The 14,374-nt window shown below is 39.2% G+C and overlaps 1 protein-coding gene across 14 annotated transcripts in view; it reads left to right on the top strand.

Annotated features, from left to right (window-relative positions):
• KIAA1217 (KIAA1217 ortholog) overlaps positions 1–14,374 on the top strand; it is a 246,086-nt gene that overhangs the window by 164,705 nt on the left and 67,007 nt on the right. The window contains exon 1 of one of the 14 annotated variants that reach the window (XM_069859467.1): positions 3,716–4,020. The exons of the other annotated variants lie outside the window; for them this stretch is intronic. Coding sequence (XP_069715568.1) covers positions 3,997–4,020 — 24 coding nt within the window. The 5' untranslated portion in view covers positions 3,716–3,996. Of the gene's footprint in view, positions 1–3,715; positions 4,021–14,374 lie in introns of those variants that run through there. 14 annotated transcript variants of the gene reach the window in all.

The raw sequence follows: 14,374 nt of genomic DNA, 5'->3' as shown, positions 1-14,374 counted from the left end.
AATGGTGACGAACTGATGACCTTTGCAGAAGTGGTGGTTTTGTGGTAGAACATTGTATTTTGCTCTGCTGAAATGCTAAAGATGTCATTTCAACATTCTGTGCTTCCAACAAAACAGATATTTTCTCATTTGGCTTTACTTTGCACTGGCAAATTTCTTGTTTTCCTGGTCTGGTAGATAAAGTAAGAGTCAGGATGTTCATAGGCCCTTTGTGGAGAAAAAGCAGTCTTCCCTTTGATCTATGTGAACTTCTGCACTTCAAAGTTATGAGCATGGAAACAAACGTTTTCTTGAGCTCTGGAAATAGTGAAACCTGTTTGTCTAAGTATGTGTGGCTTCTGGTTGGGTTCTTCCTTGTGCAGCAACACTCAGGTCCTAACTGAGGCTTTTCCCAAAGCAGAAGGATCTAAAAATACTCTCTCTGCTCCTCATCCTCCAGAGTCTAAAAAGCTGGAGCTCACACTGCAACTTTTCCTCTATTTGGCAGGAGTACTGTAGGATCTTCCTACAAATCTCTAGTATGGCAAAATTTGTTTGGACATAGTAGTTCAATGATTTCTACTCCTTGGTTAAATCTGGTTGAAATTTGCCTGCAGATTCACAGGTTTAGGTCAGAGGAGACAGCAGCCAACAAGCAGATGGATTGTCTGTCCATCCTTCCTTAACAAACCAGATTAATGGGTGAAAATGCAGGGGAAGTAACTGAGGAACATGTACCTTTTATGTACTGATATTGTGCCATACCCAAAGGATTGTGGAAAAAGCTTTGCTTCTCATCTCTCCTTTTTTGCTTGCACCTCTTTGCACTGCATACATTGGTGTTCTTCAATTTCGTGAGACACAAGTGCTAACTTCACTACAGTAGGAAGCAGGAAGTAACTCTTGTCACTACTGTGCACTGCATCATGGTTAACTGTTACAAAAACCCTGCAGAAAAGCAGCCTATTGTCAGTTGAAAGAACAGGATTTAGAAAAATCATGAATTAGCCATTGTAAGTCTATTTTTCCATGGTAATATTATGAGCGTCATTGTATCTCCTGCCATATGTGATTTAAAGCTTTGTTTTTGTGAGTTTTGGGAAAGTTTTGCCTTTACAGATTTTTTCTACTGTTTGCCTTCTTCTCCCTTTGGAACCTTTATCTCTGAGTTTGATGATGTTCAGGCTTTTATTTATGTGATTTACGATCATTTCCATGTAAAAGACCCAAAATAATCTCAGAAAATAATATTAGCTGCCAGCTTGGACACCTGTTTTAACTAACAAACAGATGTGAGACCTGTATAAGAATTGGCAGTAACTCTTGAAGTATTAAGTATTACTCATATGAATATGAATTAGAAGACTCAGAGCTTGCAAGAGAAATGTGAAATCTGTGAGTTTCAAATCTATCTAACACTCTCTCATATATAGTAATTCTAATTTTCCTGGTCTTTTTTCTGTTTCATGCATTTTTCTGAATGGGTTGTGTTTTTGAAAAGGTGTTTTGCTTTGAGTCTAAGCAAGTGCTAAAGGACAGTTTCCTGTGAAATCCTTAGGTGCCTTACTGGCTTATTGATACTGCACCGTGACTGTTTACATCTTGAAGAGTGTAGTTTGTTTGACAGGTCTGCTGTGTTGAATGCCATGTTCAATGCTGTTCAAGCAAGAGTTAGCCACATAGTGCGGTCTCGCTGAGTACTTGTGTTCGTACTCTTCCTTTTTATTATTGTTTCTTTCCCAAAATGTGTGCTGAAAATCTATAGGTTCTGTTTTCATTGGAGAAATGTATCTTCACATTGCTCATTTCATTCATTTTATTCCTTAGCCTGAGCTTGTAACATTTATCAGCACTTTCTAGCTCTCTGTGCAACAACACTTTCTTTTGACAAAATACTCTCTCATGTCCAAATATTTAGACAATCTTTTTATTCTCTCTGGCATTGTTTTGAATTCCAGTGCAAATGCATGTACACAGCCATGCTGGTCTGTGCCATTAGAGTTAACATTTGTGATTTGCATAGATGTGAAGAGGGAAAAACTTTCTCAGCCTTACAAGGGGTGGGGTATATAGGGGGTATATAGGTTCAACATTAATAGATGACACTGAAGGACTGACGGCAGATTTTCATGTGTTGCTGAATGAATTTTATTTCTTTGGAAGTGTCACAGCTCTTTTTATCCAGTGTTGTTGCTGTGATCCCCTGGTGACTCCAAGTGGAAGTGATTCCTCCACTAAATGTGTGCAGAGTATTTTCTGTCCTCATTCCCCACACCCTCCCATTATGGAGTGTCTAAAAGGGAAAGAATCCTAAATAATAATCTTCCCCTTCTGTCACTGCAGCTTGTCTGCATTTCTGGTGTCACAGTTGAATCCTAATAATGTTGGTTTATGCAGTGGTTTGGTTTAGACTTAATCAACCTGCCAATGTTGAGAATTGGAAGGGAGTTTTTACTTCATAACAAACCTGTGGCTGTTTCACTTGGCAATCTTTCTCTTCCCAACCACCTGCCATAAAGTCTGTGGGTGATACTTTGTTTTGAAATGTCCTAGACCCACCATGTTTTCGCTTAACTCCCTGACTTGCGTAAGACCTTAGCAGGTCAACTCTTTATCCCAGACCTCTGCTGGGTGGGTGAGGCTAGAATATCCAAAGAATGCTTGGTTTGGTTGCTGTTGTATCAAGACACACTTTGAGGTATTTTGGATTTTTTAGAGATTATTTCTCCAAGAAAAAATGCTTAGGGCAAGTTGAGTCAGACCTGAGTTGGGGAAGCAGGGGGCACCCGGTAACTCTGAGATCTAGAATGGCAAAAAGGAGATTATGTTCCTGGCAGTAAGGGGAGGTTGGGCTGCCAAGGTGAAAGGGGATGAGTTAAAATGAGTTGTAGAGCAAAATGAGACAGGCGTTTGAGAAGTTGGATAAACTGTTGTGCTGAATAGGTTTTATTACTGAAATCGCACAACAGCAACTTTAATTTTTTCCCTGAATGTGCCTGGTTAGTAGGTTGCTAACATTTTACCTCTCTAGAGTTAGATGCAATTTTTGAACTTAAGAGAGTTCCGCAAGTGCAAAACCCCCTTAAACAACTCCCCAAGAATTTCAAGCATTCAAGGAGCCTGAAATTCAGTGCTGTTTTGCAGGAAAGATAGGGAGATAATAAAAGCAGGGTCATCCTTCTATGTTTTTGAGCAACCTGCAAACATACACCCAGCTTCTTTGAGGTGTTTAACTTTTTCTCATTGGATTGTTTGTTACCTTGACATCAATAAACATAAAAGCTTCAAATGCTGCCAAAATGACATTTGTTCATTGCATAGTATGGCTAAAAAAAAAATAACAGCTCCTTGAACTGTGTAGAGGTATTTAGAACAAAAGTATTTATTGGAAAAGGATTCAAGCAATAAATTGGGTGAATGCTTTTAGTTTTTAGGGCTTGGATGCCTATAGAACAGCATTTATGTTAGTTGCCATGTGTTTGCCTTACTGATCCTATTACTGTAAAACTTTGTTTTCTTTTGGGAAGAAAAAGAAAAAAGAAAAAGCAAACGCTAATACCTCTATTATCTGATAGAGACCTTCCAAATGATACAAATCTCATCTTTCCTGCTGTTTTGCTGTCTGCTTCTTCTAATGCTCTTTTTGTCATTGAGAGGTTATGACAACATGAGCCATATTGTATTTATAAACATCACGTGTTTCCTTGATATGACTTGCAGCGTCTGCCAAACAGAACACATGGAAGAAACATTTCTCATTAGCTCAGCATTGGTTTTGGTTATACTGATTTCCGGGACAGGAAAAATGCCTTCCTTACTCAGATTTAACTTTCATACAGTAGAAAGAAAGCCTCTGAGTGTCTATGAAATTGCTTGAACAGAGATGCTGCAGATCTTTTAGCCCACATACTTTGTCTGAGGAAAAAAGAAAAAGCAGTTTGTTTTAAAGAGAAGATAAAATGACATGCATTGCTGAAACTAATTCTGAATTAAAATACCTGCCAAAGTCATCTAGAAATGGAGCTCACTGAGAGATGTAAGGTAAGCTGATGCTTATAAATAATGAAAGATACCTGATTTCTTTTTTCTTCCTTTTTTTTTTCAAACTGAAAGATATTTTCAGATAAACTGGGAATTTAAATCAGAACAATGAAAACTTTTTCTTCTTCCTTGAGACCTATGAGAAAATAAATGTTTAATTGCTCTCTAAATCACCAAACTCTGCTCTCATATTTGTCTTTTTTCAGACCTACATATTAAACATAAACAGTTATTTTCCAACTTGCCATTACAAATTTTAATGAGATGTGAACAAATTATATAAAAGAAGTCTCTTATATTCGGGGGGGGGGGGTGTTTACTGATATAGATTTTGCTACTTCTGCTTTGAATGGGTTGTCAGGAATTGCCAATTATTGCTGCAGACACTGAGAAGTAGCTGCATCAAAACAGACTGTGCCGAAAGACTTGTGAATGTACCCGTTCGCTTTCATTCGTGTATCTGTTGATATACAATACCTACTGCTGTGTAACACCTAAGTTAGTGGTAAAGTGGATAGAATTCTAAGGAAAAATCTTTATTTTTATTTAAGTACGCATAAAAAATATATAAATTTCAAATATTATCTGGCAAAAAGTCATTCCACATAAAGATATAGATCCTGTATTATAGTTGGATGGAAACTGCTTTGTGGCTTCTTATACGATAGCTATGTGCTTTGGTATATTATATTTATTTTTCAAACGTCACGTGTAAGGAATACAACCCTGTACATCTTATTATTTTACTGACATTTTGTAAGATAAATTTTTTAAATATTTTCAAGTAATGAAGATGGATTTTAAGTTGATATCAAGCTGGCTGTTGAAAGAAAGTGTCATGTTCTTGATACTAAACTGTTCAAGGAACAGGAGCTTGCCGCACCCATGCAGTAATCTTCCAGTTAGTCTAAGAGGCGTGTCATAGGGTAGATATCACAAGCCAGTTACCTGGAAACCCCCAGAGAGTTTTGTCTGTGGAGACAGATCAACTTGCAACCACAATACAGTTGTTATAGTGGATTTTTTATTTCCCACTAACAGGCCTGTATTCAAGCTAGCCTGTCTTTCGTGTTGAGGTTTGCTTAGAGTTTGCCCTGGAGCTGATGAAGTTAAGGAGCATGTATGATCCATCTTATGTGAAGTTCTCTTCAGCCCTTCATTAAAATTAGAAATCTAATCTTTCATTAAGTCTGAGGTTCTCAGGCAAAACTTTCGCTGCCTTCACCGGGAGCTTGCCCTGTATAAAAACATAAGGATTGGAGTCCATTCTTATTGTCTGCTTGTTTCTGGTTTTAATATTATTCCACCTCTTTTTACATAATATGTCCATATTCCAATTCTTTAGATGTTCTACTCTTACTTCCCACCCACCCCCACCCGCAATAGCTATGCTTTTAGTAGAACAATTTGCACTAATTTGGCTGTTTACTAGAAGTTCCTAAGTAGCTGGCAGAGTCAGATGCTGCGAGAGCTCCCTAAACATGTTGTCAGATTATAAAAATTCTCATAGCTGTGACCTCCTGTACTAGGAGGGGAGGTCCTCCTTTACCTCCTTTGTAAACCAAGTAGCTTATCTGAATTGCTGGAGTCCTATAAACCGAAGTCCAACCAAGCTTTATGAATTTGAGTTAGCTTTCCAAATGAGCTGTTCCTCAATTATGGGTTAAAAATCACTTTGTGGAGGTGCATGTTTGTATCACAGTTCCTAGAATGCAAGTAAAGTGAGAGGCAATGCTTTTTCTTCAGATCTGCCCTTCACTTGTCATTCAGGACCTTAGCTTTCCCAAGAATTTTTTTCACATATCCTAAATATGATACTTCGTGATCATGGCTCAAATTCCCTGCTTTCCACTGAATCTTCACTGTAATGTATTATTAGTTACCTGTCTTAGATAAGTCTGGTGAATGCTAAAGAGAATTATTTCTGTCCTGATCTTCCTTTTAACTTAGAGGAGTTAACTAGTACTTGGTGTCTAGGAGAACACAGCTACATATCTGAGGACCTTGATTCTTCTTTCAGGGAGGTGGTTGAGTCACCTTCCCTGGAGGTGTTTAAAAGACGGGTGGATGAGGTGCTCAGGGACATGGTTTAGTGATTGATAGGAATGGTTGGACTTGATGATTCAATGGGTCCTTTCCAATCTAGTGATTCTATGATTCTATGATTCTCCATGTTGGATCCTACTTTTTCTAATGAGGCCTCTGGAAAACTGTTCAGACTTCTGAAAATATGAAGAGTAAAAATACCTTTTCTTGGATACATGTACGATCTGAGGTAAAAAAAGAGCCTGAGCTGGCAAAAGCAAGACAGTTGCAAAAATCAGCAGGCAACAGGACTCCATGAGAAATGATGTGATGCTGAAATTATTTTTTTTGTGGGAATACCTGCCTTTCTTACATAATTGCAAACTAGAACTCTGTATGACTAAATGAAAAGACCAAAAGGGTGTGTTGAGTAAAGGGTTAGTCCCGCAGTCACTTGATATTTACTTTAGATAGCTTGACATTGGGCTAAACTAGGTTGTTTACTTCAGTCATGCTAACCAATTTGTATATTTTTTTGGCTAGGAGGAAATAAAGTGAAAAGACAATGTAGAGCTCAAACAGTATAGAAAGAAGTTTGTGAAGCGGGGGAGGTTTAGGCCAGATATGAGGAAGAATTTCTTCACAATGAGGATAGTAAGGCACTGGGCACAAGTTGCCTGGGGAAGTTGTAGATGCCCCCTCCCTGGAAGTGTTCAAGGCCAGGTTGGATGGGGCCTTGAGCAGCCTGATCTGGTGGGAGGTGTCTCCCTGCCCACGGCAGGGGAGTTGGAACTAGATGATCTTTTAGGTCCCAAACCCTGCTATGATTCTATGATCTACAAAGACTCTTAATTGAGGCACTGATAGTGCCTCTAACATTGCAAAGATGTACGATAACTGCAAATGTTGCTGGCCCTTAGCAGATACGAAAAGCAGTGCAGCTTCTCACAGTTTTGCACTTGCATTGCAAAACTCTGGTGTATATAAAGCTTCCATGACCATTTCTCCTGCTCATAGTGAAACTCTTTCTGTTGGAAGAAACAACTGGCTACAGGTGTAAAAGGCTGCTTAAGTCTTTTAACTATCAATCATCATCTCTGTTTTATAACTTTTTTATATTATTTGTATTCTAACCTATTGCATATATCTGTAATAGAAGTTGTGTTTTGACTCACAGAGTCACAGAATCACGAGGTTGGAAAGGACCCACTAGATCATCGAGTCCAACCATTCCTATCAGTCACTAAACCATGCCCCTCGGCACCTCATACACCCATCTCTTAAACACCTCCAGGGAAGGTGACTCAACCGCCTCCCTGGGCAGCCTGTTCCAGTGCCCAATGACTGTGAAAAATTTTTTTTCTGATGTCCAGCCTGGACCTCCCCTGGAAGAGCTTGAGGCCATTCCCTCTTGTCCTGTCCCCTGCCACTTGGGAGAAGAGGCCAGCTCCCTCCTCTCTACAACCTCCTTTCAGGCGGTTGTAGAGAGCAATAAGGTCTCCTCTCAGCCTTCTCTTCTCCAGGCTAAACAACCCCAGTTCCCTCAGTTGCTCCTCGTAAGACTTGTTCTCCAGCCCCTTCACCAGCTTCATTGCTCAAAGTTCGCTCAGTTTGGTAATGCTGGATAAGACCAAGGGTTATGATTTCCTTTATGTTCATTTAACTGTATCAACTTCTTCAGTTTTATTTGGCTTCAGTGCAGTGAGTAAAGATAGAAATATGGAACAAAAATAAGAGCTGAGTTGCTAGTACAGCCAGTCAGAAAGCCATGCATTTATTTTGATTTATGAGTGCAGTTACTAACAGTATTTCTTTTTTTAAAGAGCAGAAATCTGATATATAGCATATTTAAACCAAATAAAAGTGCTGATCTGTACAAGAACTGTATGTGATTTGAAACTATTCCTTTTTTGGTTAAAAAAGGGATGACCCCATCAGTTCAGTCGTGCCCTGAGGAAGTGCTGGAATGGAGACTGGTTTGAAGGGTTTGGCTCCCTGTGTTGGTGGTGGCTGTCTATGTTATGTACATGATATGCTTGATCTCCTCAAGGAGAATGGAGATAGGGGAGGAAATACCAGCTACATCTTTGAGTCACCATCCTTGGAGGTATTTAAAAGGTGTGTAGCTGTGGCACTTAGGAAATGTTATTTAGTGGTGGACTTGGCGGTGTTAGGTTTACAGTTGGACTCAATGATCTTAAAGGTCTTTTCCAACCCAAATGAATCTCTGATCTTCATGAATTACATGACTCCCATTTGTTCTTAAAAATTCCACCTAAAAAGCAGCTGTAGAAAAGCAAAAGAAACAAACAGTTGGTTTGAAAGCCAAAGAAACAGTTGATTTGAATGTGGCACTAGTTACAAGGGGTGTCATAATGTTAACTTAAAAAAAAATAAATTGGTTACTGCTTTTATGTGTTCTATCCAAACAGTCTAATAGCTTATGGGATGGGTGGGCCATGCTATGCTGATGAGATAAATGTGGATATTGGCAGACCAATGATGTAATTATGTAAATCCAACCTTTCTAACATTGAAATGTGTTATGTTTCAGTGTGTTTATATTTTTGTCATTTGTGATAATACCCTGAAAAATCTTGGCTGAAATGCCAAGAGGTTCCTTAGTGTACTCAATATGCTATTCTATCTGCAAAATACATTAAGGAAGCGTAGAAAATTCAAGCATGAGAGATTTATTAACTCCTTTCTTCTTAATCTGATTATTCTAACTTTTTTTTTAACTCTCACAATCTGTTTCTTTGTAGAAAATTAAATATACTTGTCAATATGCAGAATGAGTGCTTACTAGGTTCACTGGTCTGTATGTTTGTCTTACCAATCAGGAATAAAGTAATGCAGAATGGTAGCAGGGAGATAGCTCGAACAGTGGAATGTTGCTAGGGGAATAAACCTCCATGCAGTGGCACTGTAGTTTCATTCAGACCAATGAAAATGTGCTGCATCTCATGCAGCATTTTACCCAGATTGCCTAAAGCATGACTAGACTGGAGGCCCTCATGGGGCTGACCTGGCTCGGTCTCTACATAACCTTGTGCAGCCTTCCCTTCCAAGCGGAGCTCACCCAGTATATCGCCAAAGTTGTCTCATTGACAGCTAATCTGTGACAATGTCAACTGGGGAGCATCAGCAGGTTCAGTACAGGTGTAACCAGGCTAGTGCAAATACAGAGCCCACTCCTCTAGCTAGGTTTAAGCTGATGCATGTTGCAAGCTCAACGTTTTATGGTAAGAAGTGTGTTAATTGCTTTCCCCTTATCTTTCTGTTGGATTCTTGTTTTACACCTGAAAAAAAGGTTGTCTTAGTCTAGCAGTGGGAAGGGCCATTGGATATTTGGATGCCCAAAGAGCTTTTGACGTGCAGATGTGCTTGGAGTCACAAGGAGAAAGAGGGAAATGATACATGGAGGTGCTTCTGTATTGGTCTGTTGATAAATAAATAATGTTTGTTGCCAGCTTCAGGCTAGAGACACAATTCTTGGCTCAATCAAATGGGAACCACAGCTCAGGTTGGATCCACCAAGCCGGACTGAGGGCAAGTCCATTACATAGATTAGCATGCAGCAGCTGGAATGAAGCTGCCATTGTGACTTCTAGTTATAGTATCTCAGCTCTAGTTATAAAGAAGAAAAAATAAGAGGGGAAATGAGATGAAAAGCAAGGCAAGAGAGTAAGTTAGATGAAAAGACATAGGTTTGCTATAGAGAATTCGGAAAAAAGCCTAAGCTTTTAAGCTTATGGTAGAAATTGTTGCCCACTGCAGTCAGTGGGGAGAGACGGGGAATGTCAAAGGGCAGCTTGTCCCACACAGCTGTAGAGAGAATGAGCTGACTCTGGAGGGTGCCTGGCTGACTGTATTTTAATGCAACATTAGGTGAGACAAGTCCTCAATACAGAGCAACAAATAGCACTGTCTTAACTTTTGAGAGGTGCTTAGTGCATATAAGTCAATGATGCATACTGTGGTAGTTTTCTGTAGCTAGGAAAATGTCTTTGTTTAAATCAGTACAGAAATGAGGGGGGAAACATGAGGTTTAAATTACAGGGTGGAGAGACAGACTGCAGACCTGACGTAATAGTTCAGTTTTGCAGAACCTTCTTCATGAGACTCCAGTGAGAGTTAGCTATATTTGCTCTAGTAAACTTAAAATAAATTTTGAGAGGCTTATAGAGTTTCCAGCACAGGATTTCCCACTTGCACATGCTTGCCTTGGATTTGTTTAATCTGTAAAGATCTGAAATTCCCAATTATGTTGATCTGCCATCACCAAAGGATAGGCCAAAAATTTACTGCTAGTATGCAAAACATTGTATGTATGTATGTATGTATGTATACATAATGTTAATATACGTGTTACAACAAAGCACTGTTCTCTTGGAGCTCAGATGCTCATTGTGTGCTAGTTCAAAGGCTTTGTGTACAGGTTACTGTACACTGTGTTCGCCCACTGTTCTACTGAGTCTGCTTTGCCAGCAGTGAAGCTGTAGAGCTGCCTGCCCCCTTTGTAGTAGTTCATTCTAGCTAGTAGTGATGTGCGCTGTACTGTGGGAGAGCTTTTTGCTTGTGGTTTTTTTAAGAACTAGGGAGTCTGAAATAAGTATAAGAGAACTTTATGGTGCCTGTGTCTCCTCCAAGGCATATCTGTTGCATTGCATGCCTTCAGAATCAGTAAACAGAGTGAATAACAAACAATATGTATCTTTAGTAGAAGATAGTAGAGCCTATACATAATCTCAGATCTCGTATGTCAGGCAGCCAGAACTGTTCTGTTCCCTCCCTGTTTGTTTAGCTTGGCCTCTCAAATTCAAAGAGCTTCTGTAGGATTTTGAGTCTTAAGGGAAATACCACACACATCCTTGTAGGTATAAATATGGGCAGTGGGCTAGAGAGCTGATACTAGAAAATTGAAGTCAATTTGAAAAAGTTATTCAGGGTCATGAAGTGCAGCGTGGAGTGCAGGGGCGTACCAACACGGACTTGCTGAGTGCCAGCATGTGTCTCCTTAAGTACTTTTGTGAAGGGCAGCAGCTTGGAGGTCTGTGTTCTACTCCCCCATTTTTGCCATGGGGAAGCCGCTGAGACTGAGAGCAGGGTTGGATATGACCGCTTTTATCTTCCGCTGCTGAATGTTTGAAGGCAAAGCTAGGGGGTGGTGTCTGCAGAAAGTGGATAACCACACTGAGAGGTTTCTGTCATGGTGCCTGCCTAAGCAGAGAGAAGAAAGATACCGATGGTTGTTTTCCAGCTGCCTTGAAAAGTCTTGTGTATCAGAGACTGTTGATTTAGGAGATCCTGCAGACAGCTCCATACATTGGTCTTTGTCCTCCTACACTGTTTGATTCTTGGGTCAGAATTAGATGCTAGGTGAGACCTTCATTGGCAAGAAAAATCCCCTAAAAACTCAAACCTAACAAAAAAAAACCCCAGGAGGAAATAATGTTGCTTTTGTAATGCAGCTGTAAAAGCCACTATCAGCAAACTCTCTTCCCATTTGGGTTCTGCTGGACTGAATTAACTTAACACATTTAAGCAAAACCCCATTGACTCTATCACGAGCATTGTTCCAGAGTGCTGAGAGCAAAACTAAGTCCTCAGTTAGCAACAAGCAATCCAGCCTGTAAGTGCTTCCCTGTTTTCTGTCAAGGAAATGGTTGTTTACAGCACTACAAGGCATTAACTGCTTAATTATTTCCATCCATGAAAGTATTATTCGGGGTACAGGAACCAAAAGAGCTGTTATCAGGAACAGAATGAACTTTGATTAGCAGTCAAGCAGTAAGTTACATCTATGCCAGATGTGTATACCCCACAGTAGACTTCAAAATATTCTATGGTTTTATAATTGTGTGGTTTACTGTTGTTGTGACTCTTAACACTTTTTCCACTTAATAATGAGGGAAGCAAAGAGAAAATAAATTAATGTGATGGGAAAATTGGTTGAAATGTCCAACAGACCAACACTGTTAATAACTTAGAAGAATGTACAGTGACAGGTGATTTAGGTCAGTGGTAACTTAGGCCTACTAATATAATTGTTAACATTGAATTTAAAGTAATATGCTAACCTAAGCTTCCAGACTTGATCATGGTGAAGCACAGGGGCTTGCACCTTTTAGGGGCATTTTCATTCTTTATGCAGGGAATGAAACTGAGAAGGTGCTCATGTTACGTACAGTACTTTAGAAACAAATATATAGCAGGTAATTAAACACAGAATGATACATGGTAAGTTAGGCAAGGCTTGAGGGCTCTGATAAAGTAATTGAAATGGAAAGTGATGCTTGAATGGTTTGTATGCATTGTTAGAACCTATGGATTAAATTACAGCCTTCTCTCTGCAATATTTCTGATGTAGTGCCTGATATATTTTAAAATAAAAGGATTAATTTCTCTCTTGATAAACTATTCATATGCATCAGACATACTTGAAGACTCTTGCATATAGTGCCAGATGTATGGAGAACTAGTTACAGTATGTCTGATGATCTGGGATATACTTTATCATGGTGGAGTCCAATTACTGAAAATGTGCATTCTTCCAGCTTGCAAGTCATTGCAGAGAAACTGCAGTGAAATATAGTGGTCTTTTTCATCCTGCATATTAGCATAATAATGTGAGTTTTCAATGCAGATCTGTTAGCATGTAAGGAGGAATGTGCGTGAAGAATATACTCTGCAACAGTTGGAAAGCATGTGTGGCATAAAAGTGTACTAGGATAATTTGCTTGTGTTTTTCACTCCTGATGTTTTTGTGTCTGGTTGGTCAGCAGACCTAAGCAGCTTTTTAACTAGGTCAAGTATATGCATCCATTCATTAAAAGGGGATGCTTGACTGGTTAGTTAAACCTGCCAAATAAAAAACAGATGCTTCAATGTTAAATACTGCTTCACTCCTGTACTGCAAGAAAGAAACCTTGACTGATTAAATCTGAAATAAAAATAAATAGATTTAGCATTGTTTCTGTGCCATAATACTACTGCATTATCATCCTAGTGCAAATATTTTATAAAAATAATAATTTAAAATATTTTACAGTGGAACTGAAAACTAAATATTTAAGACAAAATGAATATTTTTTACATTTCTGAAAAGACTGTTTATATTACACTACATACAAGTTTTGTGAAGTTCTGGTGAAGACCAATAGTGGTATACAAGCTCACAATGTACATTACAAATCAGAATACACAGCTGCTGTCTACAAAGCTGGAGAACTTCCCTGCTGTTGGGCTGGGTGTAGTAAGGGATGGAACACCTGGATTTTCAGTTTCAGCTACCAGATCTGCTCTGATCTTTGTCCTGTAACTTAAATGCTTTGTGTCAGGTTGCCCTTTCGTAGCAGAAATGAATGATGCCTCCCTCACTAATGGCTGAGAGACTGAGAGCGGTATTGTGAAACAGAATTGTTACTCCAGTAAGGTCCCATTATGACTGTTTTTTTACAGGGCTATTAGCTCATGGTCATATGCTTAATTTGGTTTTTGATCCGTTTGAATGCCGGTCACGATGATATAGGCAATTTTTTACTTGCATTAAAAAAAAGAAACAAGCAAATAAAGCCCCAAATCAACAGCAAAAAACCCCACTCCCCCCCGCCAGAACAGAAGATAACTCCCAGACTGGGAAGTGCTTGTGTCATGAGATTTTCCCCTGTGATATTTAAGTGCAATCTCTTTTAGAGATGTAAATACTGTATTTTTAAGAAGACATTTTCCGTATTCTGTAGTTTTTTCAGGTGAGAGGATAAAAGGAAGGGAAACATCCTTTCTGTTCTAATTTTTTTTTTCACATTTGCCTTCTCTATTGTGCCCTTTTTGAAAAAAGCCACCAAACCTAATCATAATGGCTGGTGTGGTGTGCTGCAGAGAAAACAGTGAGATTGATTTATGGGGGACTCAAAGTTCAGGTTAGCCAAGCTGCTCAGGTGCCTGGTTAATGAGTAGACAGTCTCCTCCGTGGGTGGGGCTTGTGCTTCCTTCTGCCAAGTGTCACTACTAATCTGAGTGTGTGAAAAGCTTCTGAGGTTTAGGACTCCCGTTTTTTTTTCTAGAATTGTATATAATGGGTTTGCTGCATAACCATAGGTTTTCACCTGTTGGGGAAATTAGTACATGTTTCACTTTGTTGCCTTTGAAATGCACCCTCTTACTTAAGCAGAGGTTACTCACTATTTTACTTATGGCTTTCCCCTTTGTGAATCTCTCTTGTGCTTCATTCCATAACATTAATCTCTTTCTATACATCTTACAGGCATACATTAAAAAATGGTTGAATGATTGAATCACATAGTGTTCCACAGTTCGTGACTGG

This window comes from Phaenicophaeus curvirostris, chromosome 6, assembly GCF_032191515.1.
Source record: "Phaenicophaeus curvirostris isolate KB17595 chromosome 6, BPBGC_Pcur_1.0, whole genome shotgun sequence".
In the NCBI taxonomy this organism is placed as follows: Eukaryota; Metazoa; Chordata; class Aves; order Cuculiformes; family Cuculidae; genus Phaenicophaeus; species Phaenicophaeus curvirostris.
This window is presented reverse-complemented; position numbering and strand designations above follow the sequence as displayed.